The 24,175-nt window shown below is 57.3% G+C and overlaps 1 protein-coding gene across 11 annotated transcripts in view; it reads right to left on the reverse strand.

The window, feature by feature from the left end:
• FAM120B (family with sequence similarity 120 member B) overlaps positions 1–24,175 on the reverse strand; it is a 90,260-nt gene that overhangs the window by 24,624 nt on the left and 41,461 nt on the right. For all 11 annotated transcript variants that reach the window (XR_013382739.1, XM_077902680.1, XM_077902678.1 and 8 more), the window contains 4 exons: positions 22,122–22,214; positions 3,875–4,081; positions 2,671–2,779; positions 652–744 (listed from right to left, as the gene is read on the reverse strand). Coding sequence is in view for 10 of the 11 variants with exons in the window: in XM_077902680.1 (XP_077758806.1) it covers positions 652–744; positions 2,671–2,779; positions 3,875–4,081; positions 22,122–22,214 (502 nt within the window). In the remaining variant the exon portion in view is untranslated. The remainder of the gene's footprint in view (positions 1–651; positions 745–2,670; positions 2,780–3,874; positions 4,082–22,121; positions 22,215–24,175) is intronic.

A 24,175-nucleotide genomic window follows, 5' to 3' on the forward strand; every position in this document is an offset into this window, starting at 1 on the left:
GATTCCCCTGAGCGGCCTCATGAGGGCAGAGGTGCAGGGCCCGCCGCACAGCAGGTGGGAGACAACGCAGACTAGGATGGGAGGGTCCACTTTGGAACTCGCTAGAAGCCACCTTCAGTGAAGTCTGTTGCAAGGATAAAACCGTACGCCTCAGGTAATACGAAGTCCCCACAGCAACGCGTTGAACACCCTAAGGAACTCTGAACCTAAATACCAGTGAGGTGTTCCTGTGTATTTAAAATGTAAGTCGCTGCGTATGAAACTCCGCTTCACACACGGAAACCAGACACCTGTGCTACCCAGGCAGCAAGCCAAGGACGCGTTTTACTTCCTCGATCACCCAGGAGGGTCTTGTTTATAAACCAGAATGTAGAAGACGTCACAATGCTCTGTCTTCACTGGAAAGACGCGTGTGCCCGAAACGGTCACAAGAGCCCTGCTCTGAGATGATAAAGAACAGAGTCCTGACGCATAAACCAGGCGGCAGGAGCAGAGGGACACCAGCACCGGGCTTGGAGATCGCTGGTCTCCTTCACAAAGCAACCACGTGGGAGTATCAGGATGTTCAGTGTTTGCTTACGTGTCAAGGTGACCCGCCGCCCCAGCAGCAGCCCGTCGCCAGCCCCCCAGGAGCACCCCGTGGCCTCTTACCTGGTCCCGAGTCCCTCCAGTGCTGTCCTGGGTCTGCCCGGCTGCAGCCAGAGCTCGTCCTGTGGGAGCCAGATCCCTGCCTCCCCCAGCGGCCTGTGGGGACACGTCTGCACGTTAGGAGGCGGCCATAGGCCTCACCCCAGATGACACGTGATCTCTCAGAGCAGCGAGGCGGCACCAGGTCTGCGCTTCTCAAAATTCTGGTCCTTAAAGCACAGGGGAAACCCTTGAAAAATGTGGACTGAGGGGCCCCGGCTGGGATGGGGGCGGGGGCTGTGTGCATTTGAGCATGTCCTCCAGGAGACCCCATCCCCCAGGAGACCCTGTGTAGGCGACAGACCAGGAGACTGGCCGACGCTGGGCCAGAACTAGGGCGCTCTAGGCCACCCCAAAGCAGGGCCCTTGGTCGGTCATCGGTTCATCACCAGCAGTGCTCAGGCTCCGGGCGGGCAGGGGGTCCCAGGGGCTCAGGGGTTCAGGGGGGTGCCAGGGGCTCCAGTGGGTGGGGTGTCCCAGGGGCTGCAGGGGGCTCAGGGGGGGCAGGTGGGGGTCCCAGTGGCTCAGGTGGCAGGGGGTGCAGGGGGTTCAGGTGGGGGTCCCAGTGGCTCAGGTGGCGGGGGGTGCAGGGGGTTCAGGGGGGCAGGTGGGGGTCCCAGTGGCTCAGGTGGCAGGGGGTGCAGGGGTTCAGGGGGCAGGTGGGGGTCCCAGTGGCTTAGGGGGGCAGGGGGTGCAGGGGGCTCTGGGCAGGCAGGGGGTCCCAGGGGCTCTGGGCAGGTGGGGAGTTCCAGGGGCTCAGGGGGGTGCCGGGGGCTCTGGGTGCATAGGAGGATCTCAGGGGGTGCAAGGGGGCTCAGGGGGTCAGGTAGGGGTCCCAGTGGTTCAGGGGGAAGGGGGTGCAGGGGGCTCCGGGCAGGTGGTGGGTCCCGGGGCTCGGCCTCCCCGCACTGTCCAAACACCCGACCACCCAGCGTTCCCGAGCTCCGACACCTCCTACCACAGGCCGCGACCAGAACGCTGCACATCTGAGCTGCAAGGTCCCCAGTCCTGACCCTGCACAGCTGGCAGGACAAAGGGAACGGGCTGACAAGTGGGCAGGACAAGGGGGGTCTGTGACTCCCGGGAAACGGAAGGAAGCCCCTCTCTGACCCCACACTCTCCTTCCAGCACCTGGTGGTGACCTCGCGACCCGGCAGCCCTCAGAACGAGCCCCCGCGGGTGGCCGGGGGCAGGAACCAGGAGGGCTCTCTCTCTCCCAGGGAGGAGGGGCTGCGGGTGACAGGCACAGGCCCTAAGGGAGGGGGACGTGAAAGAACTGGACTCATCAGCATGAGGACGGACCCAGCCAGCTTCTCTGCCGCCGGTGGGTGAGACACGCTGCTGCCCACACCGGCCGGCGGCACAGTCGAGGGAGCCGGCAGCATAGCTCCCCGTCCCTGCTGCGGGGGCTCAGGTGACCCGTTGGGGACACTTCCCTGGAGGTGACCGCAGCCGCCTGCAGCCCCCACGCTAGCTGCTCTACCTTAAGGAGCAACGTGCGTGAAATGAGAAGAGAAACACTTCCGAGCTCAACTAACTAGGCCCCCGCACACGGCGGTGGGGCAGGCCTGGGCCACCAGGGTACACGGCCCACGGGAGCCCCGCCCCACGGGAGACGGTCACCTGGGAGCCCCATCCCACGGCAGCCCTGGCCCATGGGAGCCCCGGCCCACGGCGGCCCCTTCCCGAGGATGAAAGCCTGGAAACACCGGGAGCACCCCTCCTGCCCGCGCCTGCGGCGTCTGTGGCCTCCGTGGCCCGAGGCCGGTCCCCGCGGCCTCCGCCGGCTTCCATGGGGCTGCGTGCATCCGGGACAGGGCAGCTCCCCGTGGCCGCGGTGGTTCACGGTGCAGGGCCCGGCCCGCTCGGCCCTCCGCGGCCTCTCCCGGGGTCGGGGTCGGGGACGGGGACCGCGCCTCCACCTGCCGCTCACCTGCGGGCCGAGCACCTCCCGCCCCCGCGCCTGCGCCCCGTGGTGCCCACCTGGCTGGTGCGAGCGCCAGTGCTGCCGGCTCACGATGCGCCTGTTCTCCTTTGCGCACGCCTTGCACACGACCGACTTGAGCGCGTGGAACCTGGTGAGCCGGGACCTCTGCAAGCAGAGCGGACGCGTGAGCAGCGCGGGCCGTGGGGACATGGAGCCCCGGCCGCGCACGGCCTCCGCGCCCCGCCCCAGCCCTTCCCTGGGTTCAGCGCTCGCCCCAAAAGGGCGCGGTTCCCTGGCAACGCCCAGGCCACCACAGCCCTTCCTGGGCGTGACCCCTTGGGAGAAGCAGCTGTGGGCGAGGGACGGCCTGCCTCGGTGCGAGCTCACGGCTGACACGTGGCCCCATCGGCCTCACCCCTTTCAAGCCGCACCTGTGAGCCCGCGGTCACCTTGCATGTGGCTGTGACTGAGACATGGGACCACCGCGTGGGGTGTGCACCGCTGACCCTTTACTATTCCATGCCTGGGCATGAGCGCCACCTGAGCACCACCCTCCCTCGTGACCCTGCGGCCACCTGCACACGGCACCAGCTGCTCCTGAATCCCCGGGACACCCCGGGATGTGCTGGGCCGAGGAGCAGGGATCGCAGCACGCCTCTGAAGGTTTGCATCCGACGTGACGCTCCTGTGCTCTGTCCCCACCTGGTGGGTGCCCTCGGGCCGCAGGGTCTCTCGCACACCTGCAGCTGTCCCCACATGCTCCCAGAGCCGGGCACAAGCCCCTGGAGACCTCCCAGGGTCACGACGGCAGCCACGGCCCCTGCAGACTGGAGCCTGTAGGGAGTATTGTCAAGTAAAAGCGGCCGTGACTCCTACTGAGTTGGTCTGACGTCTGCCAAGGCAGCTCTGGGGCCGCAGTCCCCTCAATTCGAGAAGGGTGGAGAGGGCCGGGGGGACTGGACGGTGCTCCTCGCCATCGCTCAGCAGCTGGGCACTCGAGCCGGGTGGCAGGACTTGGGGGACGCTAGGAGATACGCTAGGCCTCCCCGTCCGTGCCTCTGCCTCCCTGCAGGTACTGCAGCCCTCCCTCGGAACTGTGGTGACCTCAGCCACGTCGCCAGCTGTCAGCGTTAACTGTGCTAAATTCCAAAGCCTGGGGACACGTGCGCCCTGCGCTGCGACAGCCAGCCCCACGCGTGGCCGCGGGCTCTGGGCACCTCAAACCCCTGGTTCCCGAGCAGGAAAACGCTGTGCACTCACGTTGTGCTCCACGAGAGCCTCCACCGCGTACCCCTTCTCCGACTGCAGGTACTTCTGATGAAAGAGCTTCCCGTCGAATACGTTCCAGGGCATGAAGTCACTCGTCCTCCAGGGGAAGCCGCACGCGCTGTTGACCAGGACCAGGGTGGTGAGGCCGCGCACCAGCAGGGAGCCCAGCTGCACCGCTCGGGAGTCAATGTAGTCAAGCTGCGGGGCGCAGACGGAGAACGGGGAGTCACACACGTGGGGACGCACACCCTGCGCCTCGGCGCTGTGCCCAGCAGCCCCTGGGAGCCCCGCGGGTCACGGGAGCAGCACGTGCACACCCGGACACCCGCCAGGCCTGTGGACACACACGGGCCCCGAGCCACAGTCACAGCAGGTCAGCGCGGCATGGCCAGGGCAAGCCGCAAGGCGCGTGCTGCGGGTGTGCGCACCTCTGAAAACCTAACAGCGCAGCAGAGGAAGAGGATCCAAGGTGCCATCGGAGACAGTGGTGGGTCACACTGCGTTCTACAAAACCACACTCAGCCGTTCAATTACAAGCACTGATCCCTCGGAGGGTTGCTGAACGGATGACTTTCTATGAATTAAGGTCGTACGGATGTAGAATATTTGTTGTCAAACGCACACTCTCGCTGTGCCGTGGTGAGTGCCAGCGGCCGCTCGCGCTCCCGGGGTCCTCGCCGGCAACCGCACGCACAGACTCGTACCCAGCAAGTGGCCACAGGCCTGGGTCAATGAGGTCAGCTGCCGTGCGTCCGCGTCTGGCTGACCCGGGCTGCTCAGATACACCGTGGCTACCCGGACGTCACTGCGCGTCCAGTACAGGTCACAGCCAACCTAAACCGTGACCAAAGTCATGGACGTCCTACCCCTCACAGGTCACCGAAGGGAAACTGATCATCGTCTGAAGAAAGTTTCCATGAACTGCGATTACCCCAGAGTTAACCTAAGGTTTAACCAAAGTGTAAAACTACAACTTTTTAAACTGTCCTAAAAAGAGCGAGCACGGAGGGGTCTGGTCACGGCGGATGTGCTGGGCCCTGTGCTCGGCGGGCGCCTCCAGCAGGGGCAGCAACGGGGACAGGCTGCCGTCCCGTGTTCAGGGCACACGCCGTGGGGCCGTCGAGGGCCACGCTGCCCCCGCCAGGAGCCAGGAGCTGTGAGTGGCAGCGGAGTTTAACTGAACTGCAATCAAACACTGTTTGTCAGATGCCCTGGGCACACGGCACCGGGCAGGCACGCTCCAGAACGTCCTCGTCCTTGCACACTGCGAGCAGCCCCCTCCCCTGCCCCACCGTGGGCCGGCGCCCTGGCTCCCGGGCCCAGGGACGGCTCAGTCAGACCAGCCAGTGGGACAGGGGCCCTGACACGGAAGGGGCGGCTTTCCTCCCCGCACCCGGGCGTCTCTGAGGGCGCGGATCGTCCCCGATGGCGTCAGCTCTTGCTCGTGTTGGCGTTCGTCCTCCCGGACCTGCCTTACAGTAAGTCATGGATGAGGTGCCAGGGCCCCCGCCGGCCTCCCCCGGAAGGCAAGCACCACCCAGGCCCCCACACTCTCCAGGCCGGGGAGTTCCCCAGGACGCCGCCGGCTCTGGCTCCTGCGGGTGACGCCCCGGGTGAGGCTGCTCGTGCCCCGAGCGCTGCCCGACCCTGGGGCCGCCGTGTGGGCTGCGCGGGCAATGCTGGGATCCCGCGCACGGCTTGGGGGACTCCGGGCACCTTTACACGGGGAGTCTGCTCAAGTTAGGTCCTTTCAGAGATCTCTGCCTGTCAATGTGGAGATTTTGTACGACTTATTTTTCGCTATTTCATGCCTTTTCTTTGACGTTAGTGTAAACATAAAATATCAGGGGTTACTTTTATTTGCTACCGTTTTATCGAATACGTGTGGGTTGTGCGTACTGACCGTGTGTAGCACCCGCTGAGTTTGGTCACCAGTGCGAAGGCCTGCTCTGTAGATACGACCTTCCGTCCACAGTCATGCCCTCCGTCAGAGATGATAAAGTTCATTGATTTCTTCCAGACCCTGTACCTTCTACTTTCTTCCTCGGCCTGCCCTTCTGGCCAGAGCTCCCAGCCTCACCGGGGTGCTGGACGGAGGTACCCCGACTCACTCCCTCTAGAGGCGAAGCTCTCAGGACCTCGCCATTACCTACGCTCTCTGCTGGAGATCTTAATCTTTCCGACGTGAAGGAAGCGCCTTCCAGCCTGAGTTTACTGAGTTTTCATCATGAGCAGGTAGTGAATTAAACCACGTACTTTCTCTGCATCCATTAACAAAAACATACGCTTTTTCTTATTGTTATGGGTAATCACACTGGTTTTCAGAGGCTGAATCGACTTTGTACCAAGTTTACATATTGCCACATTCGATCTGCTAATATTTCGTCTGGAAGTTCTGAATTTATTCTCATGCAACAGGATGGCCTGTAACTTTCACGTGGCCTCAGTCTTTGGTACCAGGCTCTGCTGGATCGACAGCCCTGACGCTGCCTCTTCCCCAGGTCTGGGGGTGCTCGCCGGGAGCTATCGGGGTCTGTGGCTTCCCTCAGAGGCGACGTCTTCAGTAGATTCAGAACCATTTAGATTCTCTACCCTCTCAGTTCAGTCATGTTATGTTATAGTTTTCAAGGAATATATTTATTTTACCTAATATCCTAAATGTATTGGTATAGTGTGTTCCTAATATCCTCTCATATCTTTTTTTTTTTTTTAAAGATTTTTATGGATTTGCAAGAGAGAGAACGGGGGTGGGGAGGGCATAGAATCCCAAGCGGACTCCACGCGGAGCGCAGGGTGCGACGTGGGGCTCGATCCCACCACCCTGAGATCAGGACCTGGACCAAATCCAAGAGTAGCGGCTCCACTGACGACCCCTTTAGTGCCCACGTGACTACAAGGACGCCCCCTTTCATTCCTCATAGGGGCCACTTGTGTTTTCTCCTCCCCTTTATGGATTCTTGCTCAGCTATCGAACCCCCTTTGGGTCTGATCTGCTCATTTCAGGTTGAGAGACATCCACTCACAGGCTCTCGACGTCTCTTCTTTTCAAACACATTCATTTAATGCTATAAATTTACTTCTAAAAATGACCTTTGGCTTCATCTGTTAATTTCAATATTACTATTTTCACTGTCATTTGAATTGTCTCATAACGTCGACTGTGACTTTCTATTTGCACCCATGAGTCACAAATATACTATTTAACTTTCAAGTAATTGGGAGAGTTGGTTTTTGTTGTTGCTGGTTTCCAGCTCATTTGTACTGTGGTCCGAAGGCAGAGGGACGGCCTGAGCGTGCGGCTGGGACACCACAAGCACCGCAGGGTGCAGGCCAGCCATCCGCGTGCGCACGCCGTCCGGCAACTCTGGGAGCAGCTCTCTGCCCACGAGGTCTGCCCCGACACTGGCCCTTAGGATGCCCCTCCGCTTGCTCCATGCTCTGCAGTGCCCAGATGGGTTGCAGCAGGACTCAACACGGTCTCCGTAAAGGGCCAAGACGGGATCGCTCTAGGCTCTGCTGCCTCGTACTATCTCTGTTGAACGTTCTTCTGTTAGAAACAACACTTTAAAGATGTAAAAACCGTTCTTGGCTGCAGGCCGATCTGGCCCACAGGGCCAGGGTGCTGAGCCCTGTTTTCGGGTCTGCCTCCGAGGTGTTTCTCTTCGTGGTCCCGCCAGTCTTCGTCTCGAGTGGTTTTGGAGCTGCCCATGCTGAGTCACGACGCGCTCCTGGTACCGAGCAGCTAAGTCCCCGCTCACCACACCAGTCTCTCCGGCTGACGGCACAGCTCACCCGTGCCCTCACCTACCAGCGTCTGGGTGTCCGTCCCTCCATCTCAGCTGTCTATCTGCTGGGCACTACACGGCTGGTTTGGGATTTTCGCTTTGCAGTGAGGACAGGTCACAGGAAGCTGCTGAGATCGTATGGAAGGCCCCACGGACGCAGCGTCGTTCCCCGTAGTGCTAACCCCCTCCCTTCCAAAGGACGGCACAGGACGGGCAACAGGCCCTTCCACAGGGGCAGACGTGGTGGGGTGTGTGCTATGCGACGCCTGCGGCACGTGCAGTTGTGGGCAGCACCGTCCCATACAGAGCTGCTCCACCACCGCAAAGCCTTTCCTCGTGCAGACTGGAGTCATCTGCCCCGCCCCAGCTCCCACCCTCCAGCCGTGGCATTCCGAGAGCAAGGCCGCGGGGGGAGCGGCTTCCTCCCTCCGCACAACCCCGAGGTGCGCTCACGCGGCTGCGTGTGTCAAGCCCCCCCACCCCGCAGTGTGGATGGGCCAGCTGGTTTGAGCGTTTGCCTATTTAAGGACATTTTTCTTGTTTCCGGCTCTTGCCGTCACATGTGCAGCTGCTGAGAATGCTCACCTCCGGGTTCGGGGGGAGCAGGTAGGTCTTCGTTTCTGTGGGACAAATGCCAAGAGGGGGCTGGGGTGCCGGGGCACGGGGTAAGGGCGCACTCAGCCGCTCAAGACCTGCGCACCCACCCGGAGCGGTCCCCCTCGCGGAGGAGATGGGCTGCGAGGACGCCGTGCGCCGTCTGGCTGCTCTGACACCCGCACGCTGGCCCCTCGCCCCTCGTGGTGGCGCCAGTGAACGCCGCAGGGCTGCCCACCTGCTTCCAGGCCAACACCTTTCCCAGTGAAATGTCTGTCTGTTGCCCACGTTCTGAGCGGACGGTTTGGTTTTCACTACTGAGTTTTGAGGCTCCTCGTGTTTTCTCCTCACAGGACCTTTGTCAGACGTGTGTTGACAAATATTTCCTCCCATTCCGAAGCTTGTCATTCCTTATTTTTACAGACCAAAGGTTTTTAATTTTGATGAAGTCCAACTTAATAATCTTCTTTTATGTATCATGCTTTTGATGTGAAACCTAAGAATTCTTTACCCAGGCCCAGATTCCTAAGTTTTCTGTGTTTTGCCCGAGTTCTGTATGACACATTCTGCATGTAGCTCAGTCTTCTACTCGACTTAATCTTTTGCACGAGTGGGGAGGTGAAGGTCATGACTCCTATTTTGTCCGTGGTTGTGCAACTGCCCCAGCACCACCTGTTCACAAGACGTCTGTGCTTCGCCAACGCCAGGCGGGTGGCAGGGCCTGTGTGGCCCGCTTGGGTCTCCGACGCGCAGCCACTCCAGGTCTTGACGGGTGTAGTCCCGGAACAAGCTCTGTTACCAGCTATGTTCCTCCCGCGTTGTTATTCTTTTCAGAACCGTTTTGGCTGCATCTTAGTTCTTTTGCTCTTCCATAGAAGTCTTAGAATAATCTTGTCGTATCAATAACAACAAAAGCCTTGCTGGGATTTTGCTAGGAACTGTCCACCAGCTCGGGTAGAAGGGACGCTCCGCGGGACCGACGTCTGTGAGGACGGCGTGTCCGCCTGGCTGGGAACGTAAGCCGCCTCTGACTGCTTCCGCCAGCATTTCGTGCTTCTCAGCACACAGACACTGTCCACGTCTGTGAGGAACAAGCTAAGTGCTGTTACCCTTTACATTTTAGTATACAGAGACGCAAGCGTGGTCTGTCTGTTCTGTGCCGATCTTCAGCCTGAGATCTTGCTGAACTCACCAAGTGTTCTGATAGATTCCTTGGGATTCTGTGTGCAGAGTCGTGCCGTCTGCAAAGTGGGACCGTTCTGTCCCAGGTGATCTGGATGCCTCTTATCCCTTTCCCACCTCAGGGCACAGGCCACACGCGCGGGCTCCGTGCTTATGCTCCACGGGCGGCGCGAGGGCACATCGGGCCTTAGTCCCGGGGGGCCGCCCGCGGTGCTGACTGGCGTGCGTCATGTCGGCTGCAGGGAACTGTAGATATTCTCCGTCGAGCTGGAAAGGGTCCCCTCCCCTCTTCCTACTCTGCTGGGGTTTTATCACAAATGGCTCTTGAATTCTGTGAAATGGTTTTTCTGAATACTTGATATGATCATGTGATTTTCCTCAGTAGCCGAGGACAGAATTACACAGATATTTGAATTCTGAATCAGCCATGCATCCCGGCAATAAACCACCCCACTTGCTCATGGTATATACTTCTCTTTACACATTGCTTGGTATGACCTACTAACGTTTTGTGAAGGATTTCTGTATGTTCGTGAGGGACACTGGCCTGACGTGTTTTTTTTTTTTTTGTTTTGTTTTTTTTAATTCATTTATCTGGTTTTGGAATCAGGGTAGTACTGGCCTCGCTGGGAAGTATTCCATCTTCTCATACTTTCTGGAAGACAAGGCATAGAACTGGTATTAATTCTTTGAATGCTAAAAAAAATTTAAAATAATTTTTAAAAATTCTTTGAATGCTGATAGGTGGATCCAGTGAAACCAACTGGGCTACAGATGTATTTTGGAGAGAGTTTTAAAAACTATGAACGAGATCCCCTGAGCGGTCATCTGGCTGTGTAGACTATTAGATAATGGGTGGACTGCAGCCGTTGTGCTCTGGGGGCTCTGGTCCACTAAGGCTCCCCTGCTCGATCTGTGTGCAAGGCTGCCTGGGGCATTCCGCTAACCCTTCTGCTCGCGACGGCCTGTGTGACACCTGGTCTACTCCTGACCGTGGCCAGTTATGTTTTCTCCTTTCTTACCAGGCAGAGTCTGGAGCAAAGGTGACTCCCAACACTCGGCTGATCTTCCTGGGCTTGTTTTCTATAATCTTGACTTAGTTATTCTTTATGACTCTTTTAGCCATCTGATACTTTAAGATTTATTAAAAAAAATTTTTTTTTAGGTTTTCTATTTGTCTTTAGCAGGAAAATGCATCCAGACTACCTCCGTCTCCCACTCTGGAAGGCAGCTCCAGCACTTGGTCTCTACCAGGATTCTCAATACTTTCATTATCATGAACAATTTTGGCAGCCTGGAAAAAAAAACCTACAGATCTGTCCCAGAGTAACATTAGATACAAACAATAAAATAATAAGCTTATAAGACAATTAATCATAAAGAACTATAGTTTTAAAAATAACATAAATTTACAATGTAAGAATTTACCCATTTCTTTGTATATCTTTATTTTTATTTATTTATTAAGATTTTATCCAATCACTTGGAGGGAGACAGTGAGCGAGTGCGCACAAGCAGTGGGGGCAGAGGGAGAGGGAGAAGCAGACTCCCCGGCGGAGCAGGGAGCCCCTCGTGGAACTCGATCCCAGGACCCTGGCTGGGATTGCGACCTGAGCTGAAGGCAGATGCTTCACCAAGGAGCCCCCCGGCGCCCCTCTGTATTATCTCTAGATAATAAGAGAGAGCAGCGGGTATAGTGACTAATCTGGGCACAAGGACGACGGCAAAGGACACACACTGGTTTCTACAACTATAACGAGACATGGGATCCTCCAAGATTCCTACGGGTGACACCGATGCAGCTGCTGCTATTATTACTGTGATTTGTTGACTCTGTCTTAAAGGAAATGAGGAATTTCAGTTAGAAGTTGGTGAAAATAAAGATGTATTTTTTTCCTGCTATCCCATGCACAACAGCAATTCTGGGCATGACGAAAATAAACACGCGGCGCCAGGTGAGCACTTTAAATAGATGGGCCACGAGTCCTTATGTTAACGCCGTCTTTGCCGGAAGGCTGGCAAAGCGTGCTGAGGATAATTCCTCCGACAGACGTGGGCATTTTTGGAACCTCTACTACAGTTTTCATTATCAGGCACTAAAAATAAATTCTAAACCAAGAAAAACACATTAAATCAGAAATAAAGTCACAGTCCTGAAGGGCTGGGGGTGCTGATAATTTCTCAATCACTTCCCTTTGGACCCCCCACTTTGCGGTCAACTGCTCCATTCTTGGGGCTTCTCCGCAGCCCTTGGGGGCGTGCAGGGTCAGGGAAGGCCACATGAGCCCCGAGAGATGTGCACCCCGTGGGCCATACTCCAGGGGGACACGTCCTTGTCCCCCCTCGGGTGTCCGAGTGCCCGTGCCTGCACCCGGCCGGCCCTCAGCCCAGGGGCAGTCCTCCCGCCTCGCCCCCCCACCCAGGCCCCGCCGTGAGGAGGCCCCACTCTCCAGAACCTGCTCCAGTGCAAGTCCAGCTCGCCCGCCCTCATCCTTGTCCTCCTGCCTGCCCCCCGCCCGGGCGCCCTGCCCCTGGGGCCGTGTTCCCGGCTAGCTCCCTGCCGTCCTGAGGGGGCTGTTCTCAGGGGCCCCCATGGACAGCCTGACGCTAACGTCCTCCTCCCAACGTGGGCACGTCTCCCACATCCATCTCCAGCGCCAACACTCCCCATGCTCAGACGTGCAGGCCCCATGACCCACACACACCTCATATGTGACCGTGTGCCGACCAAGGCCCTCGTGTCTCCCTGGGACCCCCGACCAGGACACAGCATGCTCGCGCCTGGGTCCTTCCCTGGGCCCTGCCCAGCCCGCCTCCCGGACGCTTCTCACGGTCCTGTCTAGCCGCACCCCATGCTTGGCCCCTCGCCTCTACCTGTTGAGACCGCACATGAGGACCCAGGGCTTCCTGTCCCTTTGCTGCCCGAAGCCCTGACCACACCCCCGGGGAGCCCCAGCTGTGAGCAGAGCCACCTTTTCAGTCTCTAAGCTGCACAATGAACCCAACCAATTTCTTTGCTCCCCCCAAGGCCTTCCTGTCCTGACCCTACTCTCCCCTCCGATCCATCAAATTCCAGCCCGGAGGCACAGGCCCTCCCGCCCCAGGCCGCTGCTCACCTGTCCCGTGCCTGCTGGACCCACCCTCCCGGGATGGCCGCCTTCCTCTCCTGCACCCCCAGGCCCGGTCTGGCAGTGAGTGCATGAGATTGCTGCTCCAATACCAGAACGTGCTAGACGCTGCTGCTGCCCTGCAGATGGATGGGTGGAGGGCTCTGTATTAGGAAACGGCTTGACTCCACTCCAGAACACGGTGCTTATGGGCAAGGACAGGATCACTGCCCTCCCGTGCGCGTGTCTGTGACACGGGCGAGCTGTGACCCCACGCGGGCCAGAGGCCACGGCAGCCCAGCCTGGGCACAACCTTGGCCCGGGGTGCTCGCTGGTCCAAGCCAGGACGCAGGCCCCAGCACAGCTAACGCTGCAGCACAGCTCAGGAGGGCCCTATGCCACAGCCGCCGCAGGAGAGCCAGAGCGGGTGTCCCCGTGCCAGCCAAGGGTCGGGGGGAGATCACCCGCCTCCTGAGGCCTCCATGGTTGTCTGGGCCCAGGGAGTCAGGGCAGTGGACGAGCTGCCCGAGCGAGGCTACCGTGCGGGCCCCGCCCTCCAGGAGCTCCAGCCTAACAGGACGAAGGCGGCTTCTCTGCCCCGACATGACCGACTGCGGTCCCCCCAAAGCCCTCCTCCATCAGCCTAGAGGCCGTGTCACCCTGTGCCACGCCAGGGGCAGAGGAAGGATGGTAACACGGCAGCGTCCGCACGTCCCCGGGCACTGCGTGGGGAACCAGAGTCTGCTCCTGTGAAATAACCAACCTCAGGTGACAGCGTTCGCTCCAGAGATTAGGATGTGCTGAACTGAGTCGGGCTTCTCCTTACACTGGGTCACATCTGTATCCAGGCCACAGTGCACAGACTCGTACATGTGGGGCTCCGGGCACGGGCCCTGACTATGGCAGCGCCCCGCAAACAGCACTGAAGGCCCACGCCGGACGCCCCTGCAGACAAACACAACGGCCACCCGGCCACATGGACGTGCTACCCCAGGGGAGTTGGCGTCGGCGGGCCTGGGGCTCCGGCTTGTTTGCAGCCGTCCTGACACCCGCTCACACTAACAAGAAGACAATTTCTCTATTTCTCCTGAGGTCTCACATGAAGGCCCCACAGCAGAGAAGCACAGCTGACTGAAGGCCGGGCCAGCCTGCTGGGAACTCAGGAGCCTGAGGAACCAGGACGGGAAGAGCACAGCCTGCGAGGGTCCCCAGGGCACGGCTCCCCGCACCCACCCCAGGGACCCCTGCAGACCCCCCACGTCTTCACCCCCCACTGAGCCATGGGGCACCCACCCCAGGGACCCCTGCAGACCCTGCACATCCTCACCCCCCCACTGAGCCACAGGCACCCAACCCAGGGACCCCTGCAGACCCTCCATGTCCTCACCCCCCAATGAGCCACAGGGCACCCACCCCAGGAACCCCTGCAGACCCTCCACGTCCTCACCCCCGCCACTGAGCCACAGGCACCCCCCCAGGGACCCCTGCAGACCCCCACGTCCTCACCCCCCGCACTGAGCCCCGGGGCACCCACCCCAGGGAACTGCTCCCCCGCCTCCACTCCTACATCATTGCACATCACGGTGGCACATCCACCTCTGCAGCGACATGGTCAGACCCGCAACCACCTGAGAGGATACAATCTACTCACAACTGTACAATTACAGAAAGAACCAGGTTCACAAGAACCGTAACAGACTAGTGTTTGCGAGAAACAAGAGGAGGCAACACTGGAGGATCAGCTGTACTTCCACTGCTCTCCTTCACCGGCTGCACCTCTGCTCGCCCAGGACATCCCCCATCAGCACACACCAGCAACAGGGGCTACAGTCAGTTCTGGGTTCTGACTTTCTGACATCCTGCCCCTGAGAACTTCAGGATCAGATGTGCCACAGGCAGCACGTGTCGGAGCAAGAGCGAGGGGTAGGCCCTGGGTCAGGAGGGAGAAGGCACAGACCGCCCCCACCCAGGCAGCGTGAGCTGTAGCTGAGGGCACGCCACGGCCCGGGGGACACACTGCGGGGCACCCCTGTCCTGTGGGGGCAGCAGGGGCAGCAGGAGACAGGCAACAGGACAAGCACGTCTCAGGGACCCCATCCCTCCACCCCGGCACACTGCTGCCAAGCTGTGCAATGCGGTTTGGAAAAGGAAGGTTAAGATGCAAAGTATGTCGGGCCCCTGGTGGCTCAGGGGTTGAGCATCTGCTTTCAGCTCAGGGCGTGACCCCAGGGTCCTGAGATCAAGTCCTGAGTTGGGCTCCCCGCAGGGAGCCTGCTTCTCCCTCTGCCTGTGTCTCTGCCTCTCAGGAATAAATAAAATTTAAAAAAAAAAAAAAAAAGGACACAAAGTATATCCTAAGATTTGTTTCCATTGTAGAAAAATACATTTTATTTGAAGACTGATTCATGAAGACAAAGCACTCCTACAAGCCGACACAGAAGTACAGCGACGGGTGCAAGTACTAAGCAAATCAGCATCCAAATACCGTCAATGCACAGATTCCATAAAAGTAATAAAGGACTCAGCTTCCACCCCAAATAAGTGAGAAGATATTTCAATTCATGGAAACAAAACTCACTGAGCACCCGCTGAACTGAAAACAGAGAAGACCCGGGTGGAGTGAAGCCGAGTGTGCAGTCCTGAGGGGCTGCGGCCCAGGGGTGCGAGGATAGCGCGAACCCCAGGACCAGGACAGGGACCCTCAGGCAGAAGGAAGCGACAGGCCCTGCAGCAGATCTGGTGACATTGGTGAGGCGTCACCGGGCACACAGACAGCCGCCCCGCGCAGGTATCGCAGGTGAGCACAGGTCCTTCCAGCAGGAAAGGAATCCCTCGGCACAGGGTGTGCAGGAAGCCGGGAGGCCAGGTCTGGGCAGCGCCAGCCTGTCGGGGGGCTTCGGGAGGGACGGAGGACACGGAAGGCCAGGCCATGGCCCAGCGTGACACCCCTGAGCATCTGTCCTGGGCCACTGCTCCAGGTGCAAGCGACCTGCAGAGGGGAGGCCAGAGGCCAGTCTCAACATCCCGGGGAGGGGTTCCCAGGAGAAGTGCCACGACAGTGCGGCCAGGGGCAAGCGGACAGTGAGGACAGCAGAGTGGGGCGCCTGTCTGCCAACAGCTTCAGTTCTGAAGCTCCAGTGCCGTGCGGGGCCCCGGGATGCACACACGGGGCCTCTACACCGAGGCCGTCCCACCTGCGGCTGCTGCGGCTGCCAGGGTCCTGCGGCGCCGACAGACGCTGCGAGGGGGGCACGCGAGGCTGTGCAGCAAGCAGCGTCTCTGCAGGGGACTCCTGCGTCCGCCCCCTCAGCGGCAGCTTAGCTGTGGGGCATCCATGCAGCCAGGTGGATCATTTGGGCCCTTTTGCACCGTGACACCGGGAGCCAGAGATGTCCCGAGCGACGCACATGTCCTCACTCGAACGACGCCTGGAAGGACGGCTGTGGCCACTGAGGATCTGTGCTTCCCTCGGGGCTCCGCAGACCAGAGAAACGGCTCATCTCCGGCCGGGACGGCAGTGCAGGAAAGGCACCGGGTTGGCCAGCATCACGAGAGCCCCCTCCTGCTCCTCCACAAACGTGCCTGCGTCCCGGAGCTCACAGCCTCCAAAGTGTGCCCGGGGGACATGCAGTGTGACCGGAGGGCCAAGGGGCCAAGGGCCCAGGAGGTGACAGGTCAGCTCCCCGTGACCGGCTGCCGGAGCTGGGAGGGCACCTCCCCGCAGCCCCCAAGACCTGGTCAGCCGACCCTCGGAGGAGCCCATCTGGGTCCTGTGGGCACGAGGGTACCTGCTTGCCGCCACGTATCTAATCTGTCCAGGGAGTCTTCACCTTCTGTACTTGCGTCAACTTTAAGTTTCAATAGATTTGGGCGGCCCATGTGGCTTAGCACTGCCTCGGCCCAGGGAGTGACCCTGGGGACCCGGGATCGAGTCCCACGTCGGGTTCCCTGCATGGAGCCTGCTTTTCCCTCTGCCTGAGTCTCTGCCTCTCTGTCTCTCATGAATAAATAAATACAATCTTTAAAAAAATAAATAAAAAGTAAAAGCTTCAATAGATTCTACTTTTTTTTCTTAAGATGGTATTTATTTATTCACGAGAGACACGGAGAGAGAGAGGCAGAGACCCAGGCAGAGGGAGAAGCAGGCTCCCTGCGGGGAGCCCGATGTGGCACTTGATCCCGGGACCCTGGGGTCATGTCCTGAGCTGAGGGTGGACGCTCAACTGCTGAGCCCCGCAGGGACCCCTGACTAAAGATCTTTTAATGGAAGATTTCTACAGTTGCTTTTACCCAGGAGGTTGTTTGGGGAGACGACAGGAAGCATGACCACGCAGCAGCGCCCCGGCCCAGGCCAACGCCCTGAGCACAGCCTGAGCCCGCAGCCTGCCTGCACCGCCTCCAAGGTCCCGTTCGTCCTGCCTCCAGCAGACGACAGTGTCTTCAGACCTCAAACGTACCGAGCATCTGACACTTCTACAGCATCCAGCTGTGACGCGGAGGACCAACAATGAACAAGCCTCCATCGCTGACGCCCCAGCTCCCAAACCCCAAACCCAGACTTCAGCACAGGTGGGCTGGACTCCAGAGCAGACTCCAGAGCAGAATGCATCCTCACCAGCCCCGTCAGGGGGCCTCAGCCACGACACCCACCTTCATCTCTCTCACAACGTAACAGAACTTTTCTTTCTCTCTAAAGAATGGTATAAAAATTACTGCAGGGATGCCTGGGGGGCTCAGCAGCTGAGCATCTGCCTTCAGCCCAGGGCGTGACCCCAGGGTCCCGGAATCGAGTCCTGCATCGGGCTCCCCGCAGGGAGCCTGCTTTTCCCTCTGCCCATGTCTCTGCCTCTCTGTGTCTCTCATGAATAAATACTATCTTTAAAAAAATTACTGTAAAATATTTATAATCTTTCTAAAAAAACCAACAGCCTACTTTGCAAGGTATAGTGCCGTCCTCATGCCTGAGTGTGTTCTGGGCCCAGCACAGAGACCAGCAGCGTGCTCTCAGTCCTCAAGAAACGCCATGCAGTTACCTTCCTCCTCAAAGGAAAGCCCGCAGAAGCGCTAGATGAGTCTTGGAGGTGAAGGGTGGCTGTTCCAGCTGATACCACCGAGGCCCCAGCAGGGGAGGGACGCAGAGTGTGGTGAGGAGCAGCAACGACAGGACATCAGGAGAACGTTGCGCTCAGTGCAGGTGCCCAGGGGGCTGAGTGTCCAGAACAAGCGAGGTCGTCCTAAAGTCAGGTCCTGCCCAAGGCCCCCGGGGGATATGTCACCCAGGAGCTGCTGCCGGCATGGGCGCCGTGGCCCGGAGCACGCATGCAGTTCACCCATCTGAGACGCCGTGTCCACAAGGACCCAGCCGTGCCCTGTGTGTGCGCGGTGCCGCTGGCACTGGGACGAGGGGCACGGCGCGCTGACACCAGCACAGCAGGTGCGCCCATAGCAGATCTCAAGTCCTCCCTGTGGCACTGGAAGAGACACTGACAACACAGCACCCTCTGCTGAGACCCCAAGAACCCACCCCAAGCTGCTGAGCGAGGGGCTTCCCAGGTCGCTTGCTCGGCGAGACTCTGCCTACTGCCTAGCAGAGTGTCCCTCCTCACTCTGCGGACACCCCAACCTCGTCCTGTCCACATCCTTAACCCCGGGTGCCCACGGGGCTGCACTAGCCAAGTGTGTACAGTACGGTGCACACGCCGGGTCCCGGGCACCGGCAGGGGACGGTCACAGCAGGTCCCCGGCAGGCCTGCCCTCTGTGCGTGGGCACAGCAAATGCCCCTGCACCTTCCTAATTACAGGTGATACCACTTCCCTTCTTCCCTTCTTCTCTCCCGTGACTGCCACAGGTTCAGTTCCTGTACTCCTCACCCCGAGAGCAGCCTCGTGTCTGTGAATGAACGCGTGTGTGCACGTAACACCAGCTGCCGTCTCCACGCGGAAAATCCCATCACGCGGATTATTAATGAATGTCACTCTGTACACCATTTTAAAGCTCTATTTGACCTGCTGGGACAAGAAAAATAATGCTGGTGCGAACCTAACAGGGCATTTGAAGATTCCCATGAGCACCAGTGGGCAGGGGCACCAGGCCCTGCAGCCGTGTAGGTCCACAGCCTGTGGTGAAGACAAGGGTGGGGGACCAAAGGCACAGCTAAGCCCCTGACGACTGCCCCTGGGCAGTGGGAGCGGAGTGAGACCCGGGGGGCCGTGCCCCGCCACCTCACGGCAGCTCCACAACCAACCCAATCCCAGGGCAGCCACGAGGCCTCTGAAATCTGTGTTTCCAGGCTCACCGCTGGTAAAACAAACCCGACCCACCCCTCCTCCTGAGACACTCGCCGCAGGGGCCCTCCGGGGGTCCCTCCCTGGAGCTGCCCAGTTACAGTCCCTCCAGGGAACCCATGTCAGTCACAGCTGCCGCAGATCTCGCTTCTGCTGGAGAAGCTCAAACAACGGGGAAGGTTCCGGCCAGCCTGGCAAGCGCAGGGCCTGGGGGAGAGGACCCCACGCAGCGGGCACTCTCCCGCAGGTGCCCCCGCCCAGAAAAGACCCCCTGGTGGGTGTTGAGGGCCGACTCCACCTCGGCTCTGCCCAAGACAAGGCAGTGGTGGGACCACGCACGCGAGTCCAACCGAGAGCACCCACACGGTATTTACAAGGGGGAAGTCAGGCTCTGCTGTTTGTTCCTAAGAACTTGTTCAAGGTCATGCAACTAGCAGGGAGGGAGCCAGAATCAGCATCGACTCCAGTTTGTCCTACCGCCCACACGCACCAGGCAGATGGCACGACCTCCAAGTCCCCTTCCCTTCTGCCTGCTTGGCTGCCTGTTTAATTCTACCAGGAGGGGAGATGAAAGCAGCAGGCCAGTGGCAGCAGGACAGCCGTCTGGGAGGAAGGCCACGCAGCTGGGGCTACAATCTAGTGTTAAGAATCGTATTAACCTACTAATAACTGAAAGTTCACTTTTTAAAATTGTGTTTTGCCAAAAGGAGGGACAGCCATCAGCTAACATCATCCCCAGTGGTGAAAAGCTGAGAGCTTTTCCTCTGAGACTGGAAACAAGACGAGGATGTCCACTCTCGCCGCCTTTATTCAACACAGGACTGCAAGTCCCAGCCACAGCAACCAGCCCAGGGAAAGCAACACAAGCATCCACATGGAAAGGAACGAGTAAAACTCACTATCTTCAAATAACAAGATACTATACATAGGAAATCCTTAAGACGCCACCAAAAGATGGTTAGAACTAATCAATGTATTCAATAAAGCTGCAGGATACGACGTCAATACACGACATCTGTGCCATTTCTATACAGTAATAAGGAGCTATCAGAAAGAAAAATTAGGAGAATAGTCCTATTTACAACCGCATCAAAAAGAATAAGATCCCCGGGAATAAATACAACCAGGGAGGTGAAAACCTGCTCTCTGAAAACTATAAACCACTGATCAAAGAACATGAAGATGATGTGAACAAATGGAAAGACAGTCGCGCTCATGGGTTGGAAGAACAAATACTGATAAAATGTTCATACTATCCAACAAAACGCCCCACGAGCAGGTGCGCTACGATCACAGAGCTGGAGGTGTCATGTCCCCAATTCCACGCCGTATTACAGGGCTACGGCCACCAAAGCAGTAGGTACTGGCATAACAACAGACACAAATCAACGGAACGGAGTAGAGAGGTCAAAAGTAAGCCTATGCATACGTGGCCACTTACCTCTCACACTTATTACGAAGGGCCATCGCTAAAAAGACAAAAGGTAAGTGCTGGCGAGGATGCGGAGAAAGGGAAACCCGTGTGCACTGCTGGTGGCAATGCAGGCTGGTGCAGCCTCTCTGGCGAACAGCGTGGAGGCTCCTCAAAAACCCAACATGGAACTTCCCCACATTCCAGCACGCAGCTTCCCGGGATAAATCACTGTCGTGAGGAGGTACGTGCAGCCCATGCTCACTGCAGCATCACTCACAGCAGACGACAGGCTATGCAGACAACCCGATGTCCGTCACCTCGTGAGTACACTAAGGCGGTGTGGCGTATATTCCCGACGCGGCATTATTCAGCTATAAAAAAAGTGAAATCTTAAAAAAAAAAAAAAAAGCAAAATCTTGCCATTAGTGGGAACGTGGATGGACCTTGAGGACATTATGCTAAGTAAAATAAGTCCGAGAAAGACAAATACTGTGATTTCACGTCTCTGTGCAATCTTCTACACAGAGAACGGTGGTCACTGGGGGCAGGGACGGCTAAAGTGGGTGAAGGTCAAAAGGGACGTCCAGTGACGGCACTAGTAAGCGGCGGGCATCACGTCCAGCGTGCAGACCACGGTTAGCAATACTGTGCTGCGTATCTGAACATTGCTGAGAGCATAAATATAAAAAGTTCTCATCACAAGAAAAAAATTCTGTAACTCCATGCTGACGTATACTAAGCAGACTTGCTGCGTGACCACTGCACAACGTACACAAACACCGCTGCACATAACGTGTCAATTACAGCTCAGAGAAAAAGAATACATAAAGCTTCTAATAACCCAAAATTCACTTGTTAAAATTGTGTCTTGCCAAAAGGAGGAAAAAATATCCACTTTTAAAAATAACTTTCTTGAATACAATGTAACAAAACTGCTAACACACAAAACCTGGCACCATCCCTTTAGTTGGACAACTGGGAGGAGCAGTTTATGGGGTAAACCCGCATGCAGGAGTTGGGACATTAGGTCAGAAGTTATTTGTAAATGAAATGCATTAGTTTTTATCCCCTGGAAAGACAAGTGAAAACTAATTCAATTAACTAGAATCTATGGATAAAACTCCTTACTGTTACCCAATGGCATTTATAAAGCAAAGTCTTAAGTTTCCACCAACGACTGACCTGACCTTGGGTTTTCCCCTAAGAAACATCTGCTGGATCTCACAGGCTGTGGCCGCAGAAGAGCAGGTGGGGTTGGCTGCCAACGGCCAGGTTGTGAAATGAAAGGAATACCCTCCACCTTCCCCCCCCTCGTGGCAACATGCAAATAAAAGCAGCACAGGTGCGTGACCTGCACTACGCAACACTCCACAGCAGCGCCGGGAGAGGACACAGGCGGGCGCGGTGACTGGAGTCTGGGGGACCAGGCCTACAGACGGCAGACAGGACAGGGCGCGTACGGGCCAGACACTAACACCAGAGAAAGGCGTCCTAGTTTCCTAACATCAGCAAGGTACTAAGGGATCAAACCAACGACGGCCTTCATGTTGCCACAATACTGACACGGGATTAACAACGACACGTTTCTCAGCGCTGGAATGAGGTGGCTCTTGTGAGCAGTGACCCAGTGTGACCAAGGTCTAGAGGCCGCCTCCACGGACGCAGGACGCCGTCTGTTCACAGCTCTGCTTGAACGTCCCTAACCCCGCAGGACTCGGCATCATAAAAGCAGCGTGATTAAATACGCCTTTTGATCTCGTCTGTGGAACACCAACCAAAACTTTAAAAAACACAACAGAAGAAAAGGCGGGCAAGAGCACGGACCCTCTGGTCAGGCAGGGGGTCTCCAGAACGGACAATCAGGCCCGTACCTGTAGGTCGACGAGCTGCACCGTGGACTTTCCTTGGAGGCACAAGGCCTGAGCAATGAAAGCATGCAGATCCTCCAGGCAAAGAGTGTCCACCTGAGAGGGAGAGAAAAGGAGAGGCAGTGTCAGCTCCGGGGAGAACGGACACTCTGCACGAGGCCCTGCAGCGGGTAGATGCCGGGGTCGGCAGGGACTCTTCACGCACAGCCCACGGTACACAATGCCCGGGGCCACGCTGCAGAGTGGCAGAGGCACTCCGCAGCAAGGCAGAAGTTCTGCAACGCCTCAGAGGGGCCACGAGCCACCGCCAAGCCGGAGTCTTAGAGCAACACAGGGGATGGTTCCAGCCACCAGGTCCCAGAGCTGGCGATGTAGGGGTTTGCAGCATGAGCTGGGGTGACCAAGGCCGGGATCAACCACCCCGCCAGCCCTGGCAACGCCTGCATACTCAGATACCAGTTTAATGGAAACAGGACCCTACATATGAACCCCTCCAATCTTCCATGGAGTCAAGGGGTCCCACCAAAATGTGAGCAAGAATGAGGAGGGCAGGGATTGGGAGACAGATGAGGAAACTCTGGTCTCAAGAATCAGGGATCCCTGGGTGGCGCAGCGGTTTAGCGCCTGCCTTTGGCCCAGGGCGTGATCCTGGAGACCCAGGATCGAATCCCACATCGGGCTCCCGGTGCATGGAGCCTGCTTCTCCCTCTGCCTGTGTCTCTGCCTCTCTCTCTCTCTCTCTCTCTCTCTGTGACTATCATAAATTAAAAAAAAAAAAAAAAGAATCGACGGCAATGAGGGCAGGGCCTAGGCACCACCTGCCCCCGGGTTCTGGGGCGGTGACCTCGCCAGCTCAGCCACCACTCTCTCAACCAGAGGGAAGCAGCACAGCGCTCCTGCTCACGGGCCCACTGCCAAAGTAACAATATGAGAACTTCTTTCCAGACAGGAATGTGTTCTGCGGCAAGTAAAGGCTTGAAGGGAGCAAATCAGGATGACGACCACAGACCCACTGGTGAGAATGTCAATTCTTCCTCGTGATAAAAAGGCTAGTGTTTATTCCTGATAGAAACGACCCCACCATAAACCAGAAAGACAGTTCCTGGGGACTCCTACTCTCCCACTGGCCTCTCCTGGAGAAGCCAATATTCCGGGAGTCACTCACCTTGGCCCCACGGAAGGCACCGGCCCCGTCACTACCCTGCCCTGCTCCATCCTCCAGGACTTGTTGCCTCTGTGTAAATGACAGCTGTGGCTAACAAAAAATCCACAGACGTGTAGTGCTTGGGACCAAGAAGAAAGCTCCCAGTCTACGGAAGCAAGACCAAGCAGAGAACACAGGTTTTTACTCCATAAACCCCCATCGCTCTCCACTGAGACTGGGCTGGAATGTAATTCTGCTTCTCCCCATGAGCAGCTTTTGAAGAAGGCTGATCTTAAAACACCAACTTAGGAGAAAAGAGAAGTATGCCGTGTGCCACAGCTTTCCCTGGTAACCAAGGTAGTTAACAGATCTCGACCACCAGAGTCTTGGTAACACCAGACGTTTTAGGATTTCACATAATGCATATGACCACTTAAAGCACTTGCTCTACTCCAGGTTAGGGAGACCACGTACCCTTGCTACAATGTAAACTCACCCTTCCAGACAAGGCTCTCAGGTAAGCCTTTAAATACAAAGTGGTGGTGGTGTCGCTGACTTGGAGGGTACGAGAGCATTTCGTTTCTCTACGGGTTCTGAATCCCACATCACACAAACATCTTATCCATGGAAAGACAGTATTTTTATAAATTTATCTTTTAAGCCTTATGAAACCCTACGAGATTAACCCGGTGAATAATGCTACAGTTCCATCTTAATCTCAGAGCTGCCACTGATGTGGCGATTCGTTATTTTTTGGTTTCAAGAAGCTCCAATTTAAATATGCTCTTTAAGTCAAAGTAACATCATATGTCTGCCTCACGCTGACCCACACTAGAGAGATCTGTATTTAAAGGTCATCAAAAAAAATAAAGGTCATCATTAGTACTTTCAGAAAGAAGGTAAAGGTGGAAAT

The sequence above is a fragment of the Canis aureus genome, chromosome 7 (genome assembly GCF_053574225.1).
Source record: "Canis aureus isolate CA01 chromosome 7, VMU_Caureus_v.1.0, whole genome shotgun sequence".
NCBI lineage: Eukaryota > Metazoa > Chordata > Mammalia > Carnivora > Canidae > Canis > Canis aureus.